At 35.5% G+C, this 20,692-nt stretch overlaps 1 protein-coding gene across 1 annotated transcript in view; it reads right to left on the bottom strand.

Moving 5' to 3' along the window:
* Positions 1-13,275, bottom strand: part of Scml2 (Scm polycomb group protein like 2) — a 50,637-nt gene extending 37,362 nt beyond the window's left edge. The window contains exons 1-6 of the mRNA XM_026396755.2: positions 13,254-13,275; positions 8,666-8,734; positions 7,675-7,745; positions 6,577-6,811; positions 2,204-2,292; positions 1,076-1,319 (exon numbers count right to left, since the gene is read on the bottom strand). Of these exons, the coding sequence (XP_026252540.2) occupies positions 1,076-1,319; positions 2,204-2,292; positions 6,577-6,811; positions 7,675-7,745; positions 8,666-8,734; positions 13,254-13,275 (730 nt within the window). The remainder of the gene's footprint in view (positions 1-1,075; positions 1,320-2,203; positions 2,293-6,576; positions 6,812-7,674; positions 7,746-8,665; positions 8,735-13,253) is intronic.
* Positions 13,276-20,692: the final 7,417 nt, after the last annotated feature.

The following is a 20,692-nucleotide window of genomic DNA, read 5'->3' as shown; positions in this document are numbered from 1 at the left end:
AGAACATCAAGGCATGCAGTATTGTAGTATAATAACATGTGACTCAAATTACAGAAAGTCTTACTAGCAGTTACAAGAATAGTCACCACTCTTCTCTACACATTTTTCCTATTCATTTCTACATCTAGCTTTTTCTGGTATAAATACATTTAGTGGAGTACATTTTAATTATATTCACATTTAATTCCACTAATAGCTTCATATTAAACTTAGGCCAGTGTTTGAGTTCTATGCTTAGATCTCACTTAAATCTCAGCAGTTATTCCATCACAGAAGACCAATTTAGGCATGTCTAAAGGCCCTTGAAGAGTCAACAAGGAGCTTCAATATTTTGAGGACTTTTCTCTGAAAGAAAATATCTAGATGGTCACAGTATTCAACTTATTCAATTTAGCGTTATAGCCAATAAATAGTACCATAACTAAAATAACATAGAAATCTATAATAACTTCTAAAGAGTTATAAATTTTCACTTATGTGTAGATTTTACTTAAAACTATTGAAGTATCAATTTAACTTGAAAAACAGAATCAAAACCATTCAAAATGTGTTTTAAATAGCTATTATGCCCAACTTTTAGAAAAATTGCCTTTGAAATATGAACAATGAAATATACCATGTAAAAAAAAATTCCTTAGGGCACTAGGAATCAAACCCAGGGCCTTGTGCATGCTTAACACATTCTACCACAGAGCTATATTTCCAGTTCTAGTGTATAATTTTTAATTGAATAGCTATTATAAAAGTAGTTGAACCACCCCCCACCCTTGACCAATGCTTATAGCAACAAGGCTTCAGTGGTCCAAATGAAATTTTTAGCTTGCCCATATTCTCCAGTGTGCACTGGAACTAAGACTATGATGTTGGAGCAGCCCTCAAGAATTCTAATCATAGCCTTTCTTGACTTCTAGTTCTCTTACTTGAACAGTGATACTGCTGTTCTGGCTGCCACTCTAGTTAGACATGAAGTTCTAATATCACCAATGCTAACCACAATGCCACAAAAGCAGTTAGAACTAACTTCAATAAAAATGAATGAATGAATAAATGAATATGTAGTTATGTATTAGCTTACCACTATTTCCTGGAGGTTGCAATACATCTCCTGTTAGGCAGCACCACCCAACTGGAAAAATATCTCGACAATCATACTTGCACCAATAATCAAATGCTCCGCTCCATCCATCAAACGTGATATGAACTTCGTCTCCTCTTACATTTCCAATGGTTGCAGGACAGATCAAGTACGGGTTTTTTCTGTCAATAGCTTCCAGTTTCATCCCCACTTTAAAATTATTTATGGGTGGCTTTGGTGGTTCCTACCAAAACATTTTTTTTTAAGTTTTCATTGTTAAGATGTATTAAAAACCATTTGCTCAAGTGTATTCTCTTATAATACTTAGCACACAAAAAGTAAGCTCTATATTTATCAATTAATATGGGAAGAAATGCATTCTCACAGATCTGAAACTATGCTACACTTGCTTCCTTGATATTCCTCAAACTTTTCAGACAGCACCTGCATGACGGTCTTGACCATGGATATTCTCTCTGCTTGAGCACTTCTTCTGTAGATATTTGCTTGGTTAACAATCATATCCTTCAGGTTTCTGTTCACATATTACTTTTCATTTGAAACTTGCCCTAATTCTTTAATTTACTTAAAAGTGTACAAAACCCCTTCTCCCACATGGCTCTCTGGATCCCTTCATACACACTCTCTCCCCTCCCCTCTTTTTGCATAGCACATATCATTTCTTACATGTGTCCATGTTTTGCTTTTTAAGTTGTGTTTATTGACCGTCTCTCTTTACTAGCATACAAGTATCATAAGGGTAGGTATTTTGGGTTGCATATGAGGTGTCCACCAAAAGCTTTCATGTTAATGCAGTACTGTTTGGAGATAAAACGATAGGACTTTGAGAGATGTAACCTAATCAGTCCATCCTAGTTTCAGAATGACTGGGTGTTAACAGTAGAAAGGTGGGGTGTGGCTGGAAGAGGAGTGTCACTGTGGGCCTGCCTGAAAAGATACATCTTCTCTGTGGCCCCCTTCCCTATTTGGGCCAGCAAACAACTTTAATTGCCAATCCAGTAATTTAAAAAGTATTTTTGCCTTTTCATATCAGAGAAGACAAAGCATTAAGCATTCCCATTAACACAATAAAAACATAAATTGTTGGAAGTTTTTTATGACACTTACCTGCTTAAAGAAAGTTGCAGGTGCCATTTCAGATCCTGTCAGTGTTCGCAAAAGGAACATCGGCCATGATGATGCATTCATCTGGTAGCCTATTTTAAAAATTAGAAATCATGAAAAAAGTCCCCCTGTGATACTATAGCAAGTTAGTATTTAAAAAAAAAAAACATGTTTCACTCATCATTCTTTTCCAGAGAATGACCTTCTTATCTAAGGACATAGGATACAGGCAAGAGGAGCAGATGCACCCTCCTCTCATTATTACTATCCCCACTGTACTGTCTGGCAACAATGCTACAGTGGGGTTAGCAACTTTTTCTTGTTGGTACTGGGGATGAACGCAGGAGTGCTTTTACCACTGAGCTAAGTCCCCAGCTTTTGATTACAGGTGTGTACCACCACATGCAGCAAAACTCTATTTTAGAGAAGCTACTGGCTATGGTTTACCAATGAACATGTATATCTGTTGGGAATCTAAGACAGAGACTGAAAGAAGTTCCATTTTACCAATAACAACGCAAGCACAGGCAAAGATTTCAAAAGACTTTTACCCACCTTTTCCCCTCAAAGCCCCTGGTTTCTTCTTTTCAGAAAGACAGTTTTCTGTTGAACTCAGCAAATGTACATATACAGCAGTACATTTCATTGTATATAGATTTAATATACAAAAAAAAACAATGCTAATTCTAGTTAATTTAAGCATCTAAGTATACTAATATCAATAATTTACGCTGAATTGTATTAAAAAATAAGAGGGATTGATGAACTAACAAAAGGACAGAAAATGGATAGATAAGTAATAAAGCAAGTACGATAAAATGATAATGGTAGAATCTAAGTAGTGGGTATGGGGGTGTTCACTGTAAAATTCTTCTTTTATGTATACTTGAAATTTTTCATAAAATGTTAAGAAAAAAGACTGCTCTTGCTTCAGCAATCTAAACATGATCTTAGAATTCGTATAAGAAGCTATCAAAATAGACTTGACAGTTGTCTTTGCTAGAGATCTCAACATGTGGCACAGGCAGCAGGAAGACAAGAGGGGGTGATAATTTTACCATTTTCTCAGGAAAATATGTTTCATACAACACCTGCCTATGCCCATACCAGAACTGGAAAGAAGTTAGCACGCATCCTTGATGGATAAATGCATTAAGATAGGCACTAATAATGGATGCATCAATAGGATAAAACATGCAAGAAAGTTAAGGTAGAAAAAGCCATCTTCTAATAATCCTGTACAAAAACCCTCTAACTAAGGAAAACAACTGCCATTAGGAAAAAATGAGTGTATGTACTTGATTTGTTACTTACTCTTATAATAAATCAACATTACTGATATCTAATAAATAGCATTCTCAGAAGAATATTCCATAACCATCATTCTCTGGTCCTTCTGCTTAACTTTTATCTCACCTTATCATGCACCAAGATTCTCCTAAAATTTTAAATCATCTAAAGTCATACACAAACTAAAAAAAAAAAAAACCAAACACAAAAAACCCACCCCAAAACAAAAACAGATTAAAGCACATATAAAAAGTTTTAAAACAGATAAAACTAATCTATAATATTAGGAAGTCTAGATGCTAGTTATACTTGGGAAGGGATAGCTTGGGGAATCAGCAGAAGTGGGCTTCTAGGGTTTTCTATTTCCTGATATGAGTGGTAGTTATACAGGTATGTTTGTTAAAAGTTGTATACTTAGAATTTGTACACTTTGGTTTGTATGTCAAAAGGAAAAAAATCTTAATAATAACCTTTAAGATTTAAATAAACAAGGGCTGGGGTTGTGGCTCAGTGGTAGCATGCTTGCCTAGCATGTGTGAGGCACTGGGTTTGATCCTCAGTGCCACATAAAAATAAATAAATAAGGGCTGGGGTGGTGGCTCAGTGGTAGAGTGCTCACCTAGCATGCGTGAGATGCTGGGTTTGATCCTCAGCACCACATAAAATAAAGATATTGTGTCCAACAGAACTAAAAAAATAAATATTTTTTAAAAATAAATAAAGGCACTGTGTTCCATCTATAACTAAAAAATTTAAAAACCTTTAAGTAAATAAAAATTTAAAAAGGAAAACTAAATAAGTTGTTATATTAAAATGAAAATTAAACTATTCAAAAGTGCATATAGACCAAACTGACACAAATTGTGAATTTCTATATACACTGCCAAAATAGATCCATAAGTATTGTTTGTATTTTACAAAAATGATAAGTAATTTGAAAAAAGAGAATGACCATAAATCTGGTTATGCATTTGAAATGCTGACCATTGTAATAGCTTTATTTTCTTTAAATAAAATGCAAAAACAGCTGGGCATGGTGGCACACGCCTGTAATCCCAGCAGCTTCAGAGGCTGAGGCAGGAGGATCTAGAGTTCAAAGCCAGTCTCAGGAAAAGTCAGGCACTAAGTAACTCAGTGAGACCCTGTCTCTAAATAAAATACAAAAAAGGGCTGGGGTCGTGGCACAGTTGTAGAGTTTCCTTGAGTTCGATCCCTAGTACCCAAAAAATGTGATATGAAGAAAAGGCAAAAAATGGGCTGGGGTTGTGGCTCAGTGGTAGCGTGCTTGACTTGCACGCATGAAGCCCTGGGCTCAATCCTCAGCGCCACATAGAAATAAATAAATAAAAATAAAGATATTGTGTCCATCTACCACTAAAAAAATTAAAAAAAAAAAGGAAAAGAAAAAAAAACCCACATATACCCTAAATCATCTTATAACATATCTCTGACTAGTTTTTTAAAATATTTTAGTGCTGAGGATATAGTTCAGTAGGAAAGTGTGTGCTTAGTAAGTCTGAGGCCCTGGGTTTGATTCCCAGCACCACCCAAACATAAAAAAATATATTTTTAAAAATTTTTTAGATGTTGATGGACCTTTATTTTATTCATTTATTTATTTATATGCGGTGCTGAGAATCGAACCCAGTGCCTCACACATGCTAGGCAAGTGCTCTACCACTGAGCCACAACCCCACCTCAATAAGTACAAATCTTAAACCAATTTTTTGGTGGGAAGGGGCAGGATGCTAGGGATTGAACCAAGAACTTTGTACATGCTAAGCACAGATTCAACCACTGAGCAATACCTGGAAGCCTAAATCATATTAGTTATATTAACAATTACAATAAGGCATTATGAAAATATACTGCTACAAGAGTAACCACTATTGGGCACACTGGTGCATGCCTATAATTCCAGAAACTTGGGAAGGTGAAGCAGGAGGATCACAAGTTCAAGGATAGCCTTGGAAACTTAGGCTTGGGAACTTAATGAAACCCTCTCAAAATTAAAAAAAATGAATAAATAAATAAATAAAAGAACTGGGGATATACTCCAGTGGTACACTGCCCTTGGGTTCAATTTCCTGTATTGCAAAAAAATAAAAATAAAAACCAATAATTACCAATCACTCAGAATGTAGAATAATCAAACTAAATCACTTATTTTCCACATAGTATCATGGTATGCTTAAATTTAAAAATTTTTGCCCTAAGTAAGAGTCACTATCTTTTTATCTTTTAAAGGCTTAGCCAAATTTGAGTGTTACATATTTGATATCTTAATCCCTTTACTTAAAGTTCCATCCTCTCCTCCTTTGTAAAGACCTAAATGTAAGTCCCCTAGTGAACTAGTGGTTAGGATTTGGAGCTCGCTCTCAAAGTTACTGACTCCTATTTCTCTCACTCTGATTTCTTCCCACTGTAGGTATAATGAAATTCTCATGTTTGGACCTGGAGTTCACCTATTGTTCATTTCATATCAAAAATGCTGAATGGCTCAATGATCAAAATTGAGAAGGCTATAACTCGTACCAAATGCTACAAACTTCTTCCTCAGATGGGGTTCTTGATCTGAATGTGTAATCTAAAGCTGCACTTAGCATTTCAAGTTTGAAGATTTAGCATGAGCACTGTCCTGAAATGGAACTCTTTGGCAAACAAATGCCAGGAGTACTCAAGTCAAACTGCACAACATATGGCATGGAGTTTCTCTCTCATCATACATTCTACACAGTAACCACCTGACTTGTGAGCGTGCCAGAGAGATTTTTTAAAGGTCACTTAAAATTATTTCCACCACTTGGGCTGGGGATGTGGCTCAAGTGGTAGCGCGCTCGCCTGGCATGCGTGCAGCCCGGGTTCGATCCTCAGCACCACATACCAACAAAGATGTTGTGTCCGCCCAGAACTAAAGAATAAATATTAAAAATTCTCTCTCTCTCTAAAATAAAAATAATAAATAAAGGCATTGTGTTGTGTCCATCTACACCTAAAAAAAATCAAATAAATTTTTAAAAAAAATTATTTCCACTAAATATCACACTAGTAAGAATATGTTATTGTTAAAAATGGTTTATTCTTACCCAGTGGAGGCTGAAGTAAGTCTCCTTCTTTTTCACATGTCCCAACAGGCTGTATGTCCCGGGAATCAACAAGTCTCCAAAAATCATTTCTGTTGTCACTGCCATCCAATCGTAAACGTAATCTGGCCCCAGTAATTCCAATAACTGTAGCAATACATACTGAAGTAACATTGCGAGGGTCACGAGCTTCCAATTTCATACCAACTTTGAAGTCATTTGCTGGTGGAATCTTAGACTATATATAGATAAAAATTTGTCAAAAATGCATCAACTTTAAGAAAAACAGTTATGTTACCAGAATACCTGGGAAACATTTTAAGTACGAGTCATAGCAGACAGTAACTGAGGTCAAACCTATCAGGGTCAAGAAAAAAATTTTCTCCAAACTCTCTCCTTGGTTTGACATGCAGTATAAAAACATTACCCATTGCTAGTCTTACTCATTTGCCCACATACCTAAATAGAACCTCTAAAATTCACCTAGAGGGGCTTTCTGAAGTAAGAATGCAATTAGGCTGTTCCTCTTGGAAAAAACCTACTAGCAGATCATCGTTGCCTATGATAAAGTCCAGCTGCTCAGCACAGTTTAAATGTTCCCACACCTTTAACCTCATTTCCACACTATCACTTCCATCCATTTTGTGCTTCAAGCTACCCCAGACTATCCCTCAATATTCAGATTCTTTCACACCCAGGTGCCTTGCCTCTGCCTCCCCCTCTTCCCAACAATCTCAAACAGAATGTCTTCTATTATCCTTCCCGGTATAAAGGTATCACACTTCTCATAATTATTTATTTACAAGTTTATCTTTCCCTCCAGATGGGCAATCATAAGGGCTTAGTATACCTGACATAAGAATAAATTATTTTGGGGGGGATTGAACTCAGAGGCACTCAACATCTGAGCTACACCCCAGCCCTACTTTGTATTTTAATCAGAGAGGGTCTCATTGAGTTGCTAAGCACATCGCTGTTGCTGAGGCTGGCTTTGAACTTGTGATCCTCCTGACTCAGCCTCCCAAGGTGCTGAGATTACAGGCCTGTGCCACCGTGCCTGGTTTACATTAATATAAAAAAATCTACAAAATTTTGGCATACCTGTCTGAAGCATTCTGCAGGAGCACTTAAAGATCCAGTCTCTTTCAAATATTTGTCCCACTGAAAATCATCTGGAGAAAACACATGTGCAAAACAGGGATGAATGAATATACATATACATACATATATATACATATGGTATGCATAGTAATTTTCAGAACCATCTGTTTTTCAGTTAGAAAACTCTTTAAAAACAAATACTTCCTAAAGAGCAGATTCAAACATCCTGATCTACATTTGATTAGCAGCATGGAAATAAAAAAACAAGACAATTTCCTAATAATAATGACTCTGATACAACCCAGGTCCTTTCAATGTATTGAGAAGTAAAGCACAATGATTTAAAAAATGTCATTAGAAACAAAGTAATTTTTGTAGAGTAATACAAAGTTTATTCATCTACTTAAGATATGAATTTATTCAAGAAACATGTTTATACCATTTTATCCCATGAATGGGAAGGCACTTTGTTCTTCATGGGGAGCTGAAGGTGTGTAAGTATGTGGTCCAACAGAATTTTGCTCTTATGTTTCATGGAAAGAAAAAATTCTGAGAACCAGAGTAGTTTCTCAAAGGACTATTAGATCCAAAGTGCCAAGAAGATGTTAGTAGAGCAAAGCAGTTAGCTAATCATTAGTGTAGTCAGGTATACAGAATATTTTAATGATCTACATTTTCTACAAATTCTTAATGTCTGCCCCCTCCCCATTAATAACATATCATAATGCCAGAGAAGATCAAAAAACAGTGTACTTAGCTGGCTTGAAACAATGTATGTTGCCTGACTAGTTAGATTATCAAAGGATAAATTTTACCTCTAAGTAAAACCAAAGTAAAAATTTCAGAATAAAATACAAGCTTTGACCTTTTCTATTGCTTAGCTTTTATATTTACAAGTTTATTGTACATATTGTACCAAATACAATAAGAGTTTATTTTAATACTAAGTAAGAAACAAAACCATGTTGTATTAAACTACTTTAAAATCTACCATTTTGCACAGATGATGTGCTTGAGTGAGGAGTTTTCTCTTGACTCTCCTTCTTGACTTCCATTGAATCTAACAAAAAAGAGAAAATAGTCAGCAATACCAAAAAAAACACAGCATGAAGTTATTTTTTTTAATATTTATTTTTTAGTTTTACGTTGACACAATATCTTTATTTTACATTTATGTGGTGCTGCGGATCAAACCCAGTGCCTCGTGCATGCTAGGCGAGGGCTCTACCACTGAGCCACAACCCCAGCCCATGAAGTTATTCTTTTTTTTTTTTAATTATTTTACTATTTATTTTTTAGTTTTCGGCGGACACAACATCTTTGTTTGTATGTGGTGCTGAGGATCGAACCCGGGCCGCACGCATGCCAGGCGATCGCGCTACCGCTTGAGCCATATCCCCAGCCCCATGAAGTTATTCTTAATAGTAAGTTGTATTTTTTATAACTTCCTCATCTTCTGCATAGGTCTTACTATTTTCTAATAGTAAGTTTTAACTTTTATGACTAATACCCTCATCTTCTACATAGTTCTTACTATTCACTTTATAATTTGCCCACTTTATTTTGTTTACTATATGTCTCACTCTACTCAAATGAAAGCACCATAAGGGATTTATTTTGCCCGTCTTGTTCACTAGAACAGGAACTGGCATGCAGAATAAGCAAACATTTGTTATGAATGTTATAAACCAAAATGAGCTGATCCTTATAATGTATAAACTAAATATATCCTAATTCATTAGGCCCTGAGTTCAATTCCCTGAACCACAAAAATAAAATTGCAAAAAAAAAAAACCTTTCCAAATCAAATTTACAAGTCCTAGAAATAAAGTGTATGCTTCTGAGTATTCAAAATATCACAGGGAATCTAGAATGCAAGGTAATTTGATGAACTAGGCAGTTTTTCCTCTGTCTTAAGCTAAAGGTTTCAAATAGCCCTGGATCCTTGAGACCTCACCAAATCTAAGATACATCATTTCATCCACAGATATTAAAGTATCTCTGAAAGGACTTAAAAAAACTGAAGCATAATACTGCCATTATACCTTAAATATTAGTTAAAATGCCTTACTATCATCAAATAACCAGTAGGTGTTCATATTTCTCCAACTGCTTCAATTATTATAAGGGTATGTATGTTAGAATCACTCAATGTTCCCATATAGCAATGGTTGATATCTCCCTATATCCTTTTGATCTGTGGGCTCCTTCTCCTCCTCTTTTTTACCTTTCCCTTGTAATGTTTTTATTGTTCTTGATGGCAATAAACTAGCTAGTCCTTTAGAGTTTTCTAATTAGAGTTTTGCTGACCCCTTTCCCCTAGTATTGTGTTCTTCTGGTCCTAATAAACAGCCATGGATGGGTATTCCTAGACATTAGTTTATTAGTAGCTACAAAATGGAGGGATTCTAATTTTAGCATTCATTCTTGATTATCCAGAAAACATGTTTTTGTGTGTGGTAATAGGGACTGAACCCAAGGATGCTTTACCACTGAGCTATATCCCCAGCCCTTTTATTTTTTGAGACAGAATCTCCCTAAGCTGCTGAAACTAGCCTTGAACTTGTGATCCTCCTGCCTGTCTCCCAAATTACTGGGATTATAGTCATGTGTCACTGAGCCCAGCCTATCCAGAAAACTTCTGTAGAGAGAAACTTCCTCTCTTCAACCACTCAGTTACAATGAGGTACAGATCACAAAGGGAAAACACAATTAACATATTATTTTTTTCTTTATTCTTGAGTTTTCAAAATGATAAATTGGATCTCTAGCAATCTCCACGGATGACCAACAGATACCTTCATTTCATTTGTTTTTATATGGTGCTGAGAATCGAACCCAGGGCCTCACACATGCTAGGCGAGTGCTCTACCGCTGAACCACAACCCCAGCACCCAATAGGTTTTACTTGTGAATATTTTTTAGTTTTGTTTCATTATGAATTCATCAATTTAAACATACTTTATATATTTTTAACAATTGCTGTTTTGGCCTTATTGATGCTTTGTCAAGTAAGTAATAAACTTCTTTTTTAAAAGCCTTTCAATTTTATTTCAATTCAGTATGGAATATATCTAGTCAATTAAAAATAAAAACTTAACAAGCAGGTTTTTTTTCATTCATAAATTGAGATATTCCCAAACACAACTGTGTATATATCCAAAGGATATGAATCAGCATGTCAAAGACATCTGTACTCCCTCGTTCATTGCAGCATTTCTTATAATAGTTAACACATTCAATCAACCTGTGTGTCCACCAGCAGGTAAACGGATAAAGGAAATGGGATACATACTCACAATGGAATGCTGTTCAGTCTCAGAAAGGGAAATTCTGTCAATTTGTGACAACATGGATAAATCTGAGGGTATTATATTGAGTAAAATAAGCCAGGCACAAAACAAAACAAATACAACATGATCTCACTTATATGTGGAATCTAAAATGTTGAATTTAGAGAAGCAGAGAGAAAAATGATGGTTCTAAGAGGCTGGGCTTGGGGAGATGTTTGTCAAAGGACACAAAATTTACATTGCACAGGAGGAATAATAAGTTCATGAGATCTATTGTACATCATGGTTACAGTGATTAATGACAACATTTTAAATACCTGAAACTTGCCAAGAAAATAGATTTTAAGTATTCTTACCACTAATGAGAAACGAGAGCTAATGCATGTTAATTAGCTTTTTATAGTCACTGAACAAGTTATATACTATATCTCAAAACATATTTTACACCATAAATATATGCAATTTTTACCTATCAAAAATTAAAAAATATCAAATATGCAAATTAGACCTATCCCATAACAATATTTTGCTAACCAAAAAAGATCTAGGAAAAATGCTTAATCAGGATGTGGATAAAAGGGTCACCTGGGATGCTGGTGGCAAGGGCTCACCCCGTGCAGAGAGCCTCTTGTGCTCTGGGTCAGCCTGATCTCTGCTGCCATCTCCTGGACAGTCGCTTAGCCCAACCACATCTTTGCTTCAGTAGACTCAAGATGACCTCTGCCTAGAACAAGCTACCTCTCCTTCCTCATCTGGCTAATTTCTCCTATCTTACCATGGTAGATGCTGGCATCATTTTCTTTAGGCTTTGTCCCTCCATTCCTCCTCTATATTCCCTATCCTCCCTTTCTCTATAACTGCTCAACTATTTTTCCTTCTTCATACACTTTTCCTTATATATTTTTTAAAAATATTTATTTATTTTTTTAGTTGTAGTTGGACGCAATACCTTTATTCACTTTTTTTATGTGGTGCTGAGGATCGAACCCAGGGTCTCGCATGTGCAAGGCGAGCACTCTACCGCTGAGCCACAATCCCATTCCTCCTTATATTTTTATTTGTTGTTTCTAGATATACATGACAGTAGGGTGTGTTTTGACATGGAGTGCCACCCATTCCAATTAGGATCCCATTCTTGTACATGATGTAGAGTTACACTGGTTGTGTATTCATATATAAGTATAGGAAAGTTATGTCCAACTTATTCTACTGTCTTTCCTATTCCCATCCCACCTCCTTTCCCTTCATTCCCCTTTATCTAATCCAATGAACTTTTATACTCCCCCCCCTCCCTACCCTGCCTTGTTATTGGTTAGCATCCACATATCAGAGAGAACATTCAGCCTTTTCCTGGGATTGGTTTTTTCACTTAGCATGATAGTCTACATTTCCATCCATTTACCAACAAATGGCATAATTTCATTCTTCTTTATGGCTGAGTACTATTCAATTGTATATATACCACATTTTCTTTATCCATTCATCTATTGAATAGCATGTAGGGTGGTCCATAGCTTGGCTACTGTGAATTGAGCTGTTATAAACATTGATGTGGCTTCTTAAAGAAGGACCTAAGAATGATAACTTTCAAAGTAACAGATCTACTTATTGGTTATAAATGGGGAACTCTTTTAATTATGTGAGTACTTAAAAAGGGTTATATGGGCTGCTTTCTGTTTAAAATTATTTGATTTTTTAAAAGTACATGCTTGTATTTACCTAAAAGTTCCACAGTAAGATTTTCTGAGAAAATGTACAGACATGACTCCTGCTCTAGAGAAATTCAATCTAGTTATAGACACTACCCTAAACTAATATACTTAACAAAATTTAAAGGACAGCGTTCATTTAGCCAGAGAAAAAGTCATGAAAGATACAAGACTTGAAGGAGGAACAAGATTTAGCAAGGCAAATATGTGGAAAATATATAATGGAAAGGGAAACACAACACAAAGCGAAGTGCAAATGAGTGTGGCATATATACCGAACATTAAGCAGACAAAACGGAATGAAGTGATTTTTAATCACTCATACCAGAGTTACAAGATCTGGATTCTAATCTTGGATGTATCACAAAATATTGTATAACTTGTTCACTTAACCTCCCTCAGTTTCAGCTTTCTCATTTACAAAACTAGGATAAGACATGATTGCCTCTAATAGTTATTCAGTTCTAAAATTCCACTTCTAAGCACTTAATATTTATTGATTAAAAGGCTTTATTCCAAAAGTTCAGTATACCACACAAGTAACTAAAAACATTATCTTTATATAAGTAAAGTCTACCTTCATTTGCTGTTTGTCCCATAGTATCACTTCCTGGTGTTCTCTCCTACAAGGGGGAAAAAAACCCACAATTAATATCTCCTTTTAATGTAATACAGTGCTGAAGGGTAGTAGTTAGAAATCAGTGATAGAATCATTATTTCCATCTCTTCCCCTTGAATAAAAATGATCAGATTAGAAGATCAATAGTTGGCTGGGGGAAGAGGGGGATTGAGGAGTGATTGCTAATGGACATGAGTAGGGGTATAGCATTTCCTTTTTAGGGTGTTGAAATGTTCTAACATTAGATAGTAGTGATAGTTGTGCAAACTTGTGAATACACAAAAAAAACTGAATTGTAAAAAAAGGTGAATTTTATAGTGTGTGAATTATATCAACTTAAATATTACATGAGTAAAACAGTAAATTGACAAAGTTGGTATTCAAACTGAAGCCTATCCCAAAAGCCCACTTCTATCATACTATGTTGCCAAGAGGTAGAAGAATCATGACTGTGTTGGTTAAACTTTTAACTCCAAAAGTCAAGTCCTCAAAGGTAAGTATTAGACTGTCCTTCCACTTCGAGAGCTAACCTAGTCAGAAATAGGCAATGAAGAAAATACAGTATAAATACTATAAAAAGATGTTATGTACATAGAAAAACCTAATGTGATAAATTATACCTACCCTCCATAACTCTGTGTGACTGTAGTAAGAATATGATTATGTGTACAAACTACAGCTGATTCAAGAGACATACACTCAAGCCTCACATCCCTAAAACTCACTTCTGATATCTTTCTCTTACTAACAACTACTTTTCCAGGTACTTGGCCTACAATCTCAGATGTTTTTTTCTTTTTTCAATCCCACATTCGTCACTGGCCAACATACTTCATTTCCCTATCTCCTGCCACATAGGGGTTTCATGTCTTCATGAACTTCTACTTAGTTTGGTACCATACCTACCTAGCTTGTCTTGTCATCAGTGTCTTTCTCTATCATAACCTACTTGATACATAATAGCAGACATAGTCTGGGCTGTTTTCTTCCTTCTCACTGGCTATGTAACTGAGCAAAAAAAAAACAAAACAAAACAAAAAAACTTTTGTGGAACATATTTAAGGCCCTCTACAATTTCAAAGCACCTGCCATCTACCACCTACCACTATCCTCTGTAGTAACCAAAAAAAAAAAAAAAAACAAACTAGTTTTAAGCCAGACACAGTGGTACATGCCTGTAATCCCACTGCTTGGGAGGCTGAAGCAGGAGGATCACAAGTTCAAAGCCAGTTTCAGCAAAAATGAGGCACTAAGCAACTCAGTGATACCCTGTCTCTAAATAAAATACAAAATAAGGCTGGGAATGTGGCTCAAGGGTTGAGTGCAACTGAGTCCAATCCCTGGTACCAAAAACAAAACAAACAAAAAAAACCCAAACACCTCTGCTTCAATAACTTATCATATGGTTCTAGCTATGTGGTATACTCTTTCCTCTTCTGCTTCTTGAAATACTGCTTTAAGGTCTAACATAAATAAAATCTCCTTCTTGAAGCCTTTCATGTTCCCTTCTCCATTACCAGCATCTGTTTCCAGGTGTGATCTAGTTATATATAGAACAAGTATTTAAAGAATTTTTTTATGTGTTTGGTGCTATGTGGATAGAAGATACACAATCTGCCATAAAAGCGAAAAATCTACGGCAAAAATATCAGCAAGCAGTTATTAAACAAAACAAAATACATGCGTTAAAAGAGAGGTAAAAGTGGTGCTTTGTGGAGAGGTTAGTTCCTTAAAGATGACAATTTCAATGTTAAAATGCAGTGAGTTATTTGAAGGCACCACAAAAAGTGAGCCCGTGTCCAGTACAATATAGCCTAAGGATTCTTTTAAGGTGAAGATAAAATCAAAATCAAAATCATTTGTCCTAAATACACTTTGTTTCACTATAGACAGCCTTTATCATTCTTCACTCAGGTCTATGTAGCTTCCATGTTTTACTACACTGATCATTAAATGTTAAATGAAATTATTCCCTTTAAGAGAATATTGGGGGGGGGGGCTGGGGCTGCGGCTCCAGAGGTAGAGCACTTGCCTATCATGAGTGAGGCACTGGGTTCGATCCTCAGCACCACATAAAAAGAAATGAATAAAATAAAGGCATCTACAACTACAAAAAAAAATTTTTAATTAAAAAAAAAGAGAATATGATCATGAATATATATATTCCATTATACACACACACACACACACACACTCCATTAGCACCCTGAACAATCCTGATCCCAAAGTAGATTCAAAGTGAACACGAGTGAATATTCTATAACATTCATCAAACTTTAATAAAACATTTCTTTTCTAACATTTGAAATCTATACATTTTATTAGAGATTTGTTTTCTCTCCTAACTCTCCCCCATGATTCCTATTTCCAAGTTTTTTTTTTTAGTATTTATTTTTTAGGTGGGGTTCTTTGTTTTGTCTTTTTTGGAACTGGGGGTCAAACCCAGGGCTTTGCGATTGCAAGGCAAACGCTTTGGCACTGAGCTATATCCCAGCCCTAAATATTTATTTTTTAGTTTTAGGTGGCACAATATCTTTATTTTATTTTTATGTGGTGTTGAGGATCGAACCCAGTGCCCCATGCATGCCAGGCGAGCAAGCTACCACTTGAGCCACATCCCCAGCCCCTATTTCCAAGTTTTATATTTGGCATACGCAAAGGTGTAACTTCTCACTCAAGGTAACTATTCAAACTGTCATGCACTATACAAATAAAACTGTATGTACAGTAAAATATTATATCTTCCTTTTTATTAAAAAAGGACCAAGTCTTGGAGGGGAAAATAAATCCCTAATGAGAGAATGGAGAATTCTATTTCTTTTTTTTTTTTTTTAAAGATTTTAGACCATTTTTTAATTTTTTTAAAATTTTTTTTAAAGAGAGAGAGGGAGAGAGATAATTTTTAATATATTTTTAGTTTTCAGCGGACACAACATCTTTGTTTGTTTTTTTTTTAAGAGAGAGTGAGAGAGGAGAGAGAGAGACAGAATTTTTAATATTTATTTTTTAATTATCGACGGACACAACATCGTTGTTGGTATGTGGTGCTGAGGATCGAACCCGGGCCGCACGCACGCCAGGCGAGCGCGCTACCGCTTGAGCCATATCCCCAGCCCGGGAGAATTCTATTTCAAAGAAAGCTTCAAATATACAAATGGTTTCTCTACTGAGCTTTCATACTACAAGAGCTAAACCATTTAAACCAATTCAACAAAATAATCTTTTTCAATCTCATATGTATAAGTGACTTTATTAATAGACATGTAGATATAAATTTCACGTATTAAGGGTTATGCCCACAAGAAACAAGGCAAGGCCTTATGCCTTCTGAGAGCTCCCCTCCAGGATTTTCAGGCTGTTTCCACACTGCTGTTAACAGGTACCAATCAAAGCAAGTCTTGTACGATACAAGACTTACCTGACCACCTCTCCTCCTACATTATAAAGTGATAGAGAATACGGTCCATACACTATTCTTCCTAGTTGTTTTCCCACAGCTAGCACAATGCCTGTACTTAAAAATGATCACTGTAAATGCCTGTAGTCAAATGATCACTGACAGTAAATAAAAAGTGACTAAACACTTGCTGCAAATGAATACATAAATCTGTATAGTATTATAGAAGTAAAAGATTATTGAAGCAAAAACTGTTTGGCAATTTCTTATAAGTCTACACCTACCGTATATCAAATATTAAGAGCATGCTACCTATACTATTATATCTCATTTTATTTTCATGACTACACTGTGAAATATATGTAGATGCTGTTAGCCTTAATTTACACATGGGAAAAATAAACAATTTGGGTATTGACATAGCACTAGTACTAACATCAGAGAATAAATCATTTTTTGGGGGGGGGGGCGGGGCGTGGTACTGAGGATCAAATCCAGGAGCACTCTACCACTCAGGTGCATCCCCAGTCCTCTTTATTTTGAGACAGGGTCTCAAATTGCTGAGGCTAGCCCCGAACTTGTGATCCTCCTGCTTCTTGATTTTCCATGTGTAAATTAAAGCTGTTCCTTATCCTACCAAAGAAAGCAGCTGTCATCTACTAATAGCATTATCACAAAAGTTATATATTCTAATTAAAACCAAAAGAAACTTAACATTACCTTGGGCTGGATAACTTTGAGATAATTATTCATGAATATATTACTTCCTTTAAGATAGGAGAGCACTGAAAATAGTTTTTGACCCTTAGTGAACCCAAAATAGCCTTGTGAATCCCTAAAAAATGGATTTTTCTTTTTTATACATTCACTATCATCCACACTCCGTCCCTCCAAATCAGAATACATATAAGTAAAAAAAGAAAAAAAGTCACCTATAACCCCACTATCAAATAATACCTATCGTTAACCACGTGTTGTACATCCTTTCAATTTTTAAAAACCACATATGCAAACCCATATACAAAATATATTTGAACCCTTTTTAAATGTGCTTTCCAAATGAAATTGTCCATTATAAATTCATAAGGCCAACATTTTTAGCTAAAATAAAAACTGAACAATGAATAAATAAATGCTGCCTAAAAATCCATGCCTCAAGGAAAAATTCCACTATTCTCAAGTTTGATACAAAGCAGGACAAGTTATTGCTTATTTTGCAATCTAAAAAATTATAAAGACCGAAGTGCGTAAAATTTACTAGGATTTGGAGGTAATTATTTAATCAAATATTACTTTTTTAACTTTATTTATTTTTATGTGGTGCTGAGGATTGAACCCAGTACCTCATACGTGCAAGGCAAGCACTATACTGCTGAGCCACAACCCCAGCCCCTCAAATATTACTTTTTGATAATGCTGATCACCAAAACTTTTCACCATTTTCTATATATTTTTGTAGTTGTAGGTGGACACAGTCTTTGTTTGTTAATTTATTTTCATGTGTTGCTGAGGATTGAACCCACTGCCTCACATGTGCAAAGCTACAGCCCCCGCCCCTTCTATATATTTTTCATGTCTTATACTTTACTGTTTTAAAAAAGTATTAGCAGTTCCAATATAAAAAATACACTTAGGATAGAGCTTCTTAAATTAAAAAAGATAAAAATATACTAGTTAGTTGGAAAATTTTATTACTCAATCTGAATGATTTCTCTCTGGACTTCCTAATAGTAAAAATGAAAAGAAAAACTTGGGTTATATTAATCTTCCTACAAGATAAAGGTACATATAAATTCAATAGGAAAGGCAAACATTTTCCTAAGAATGAATACTAGGAGGAATCTGTAAAGATCCTGATATTTAAAAAAAAAAAAAAAGTGACTAGGTGCTATTGGCGCATGCCTGTAATCCCAGTGGCTCAGGAGGCTTAGGCAGGAGGATCACAAGTTCAAAGCCAGACTCAGCAAAGCAAGGCGCTAAGCAACTCAGTACTCGGTGAGACCCTGTCTTTAATGAAAATACAAAATAGGGCTGGGGATGTGGTTCAGTGGTTGAGTGCCCCTGAGCTCAATCCTCAGTACCTGCCCCCTCCACAAAAAGAAATAGTGACTAAACAGAAACTATCATTTTTTTGTTTTTAAATATTTTCAGTTGTAGATGGACACAATACCTTTATTGGTGCTGAGGACTGAACCCAGTACCCTTATGTGTACAAGGCAAGCACTCTACCTCTAAGCCACAACCCCAGCCCCCAGAAACTATCTTTATCTATAATTTGAGAAAGAAATAAAAATGAGGGTTAGAAATATAGCTCAGTTGGTAGAGTACTTGCCTTGCATGTACAACAAGGCCCTGTGTTCAATCCCCAGCAACCCCCTTCCCTAAAAATGTTCTACTGTTTCTTTTACCTTGTCTTTCAGTCACAATAAAAGGGTAGAGGGGCTGGGGTTGTGGCTCAGTGGTAGAGCATGCACCTTGTGCATGTGAAGCACTGGGTTCGATCCTCAGCACCACATAAAAATAAATAAAGGTATTGTGTCCATCTACAACTAAAAAAATTTTTTAAAAAACTTAAAAAGGGTAGAGGTGACAGAATAAGATGACCATAGTCTATTGGTAAAACCTGAATAGCATCAACTAACCCACAGATGAATCCTCAGAGTGCCTCAAATAAATACGCACTGGAGTTAAGAATATCTATACCAGATAGGCAGACAGCATAACTCTTTCTGCAAAGAAAATAGGAACCTGACATTCTAAAGATATACCTCACTTCCACAGTGCTAGTCTACAAGGCAAATAACAAAAAAAAAAAAAAAAAAAAAACCTTATCTTTGCTCTTGATATGCTTTGAATTGAATTTCTTTGGCACTACAAAAGAGATCCAAAGTAGTTCTCCATATTACACAGAAGAGAAAATTTTAGTGTGAAAAAAAATTTAAAGCTTTGTTTGTTTTTGCCAGCATGATGAGTAGTGCTTCACTAAATGCTTATTAGGAACAACTCCACTGAATTAAAAAACATATTTAAGTATAAATATAAATAAATATAACTACTTGGTTTGCAAACTATATTATTATAAAATTGACACGATAAATCAATAAATGGTACTTGTTTTAAACCATTTTCTCAATAAGATTAAATAATGTAAACAGTGACTAACAGCATAACCATTAAGCCTAAAACTACCATTGCTCTTACCTGATTCTGGAGAGAATTGTTACAACCTGTTTTACAGTGGTAGCACGCTTACGCAGCATGTGTGAGGCACTGAGTTTGATTCTCAACACCACATATTAACAAATAAATGAATAAAGGTCCATCAATAACTAATAAGACTTTAAAAAGAAAAAACTATTTAGCAAATTAATAGGTCTATAATTCTAAGATTTGGGGGCCTTTCAATTATTTTTCTGTTCATGAGTTTTCCCCTTTCCTTTTCTTTCTTTTCTCCTTTTTCTCCTTCCAGTTCTTGGTTTTGTTTTTTGAGAGAAGGCAGACTACACCTTGAGTCTCTGATTCTCTAATTAGAGATTTCTATCTGAAGAGTTAATAAGAACAAACATTTTGACAAGGACAGGAACTAATAAGCAAGTTTGACAGAAATCTCCCAGGGCTCTTTTCAACTTTAGGCCATTGATTCAATGTTATAAAATGGATATAAAATTTCAACTTGAGAGAGCATAAGAATCAGTAAAGCTGAAAAAAAAATAAAATTTGTGCCTAGAACAACAAGGTTTACTTCCATATTTCCCAAATTCCAAAAGGAGAGAATAATGTCCAAATTTAAGCATTAAATATTAGACTTGTTCGCTGAACTTCCCATTTTGAGCTATTCAATTCCACCTTTTAGAAAAGGTAAAGTGCCAGGTGTGGTGGTGCCCGGCTGAAATCCCAGTGGCTTGGGAGGCTGAGGCAGGAGGATCGCGAGTTCAAATCCAGCCTCAGCAAAAAGCAAGATGCTAAAGCAACTTAGTGAGACCCTGTCTCTAAATAAATG

This window comes from Urocitellus parryii, chromosome X, assembly GCF_045843805.1.
Source record: "Urocitellus parryii isolate mUroPar1 chromosome X, mUroPar1.hap1, whole genome shotgun sequence".
NCBI lineage: Eukaryota > Metazoa > Chordata > Mammalia > Rodentia > Sciuridae > Urocitellus > Urocitellus parryii.
The sequence above is the reverse complement of the archived record's forward strand: the minus strand, read 5'-3'. Positions and strand labels throughout refer to the sequence as shown.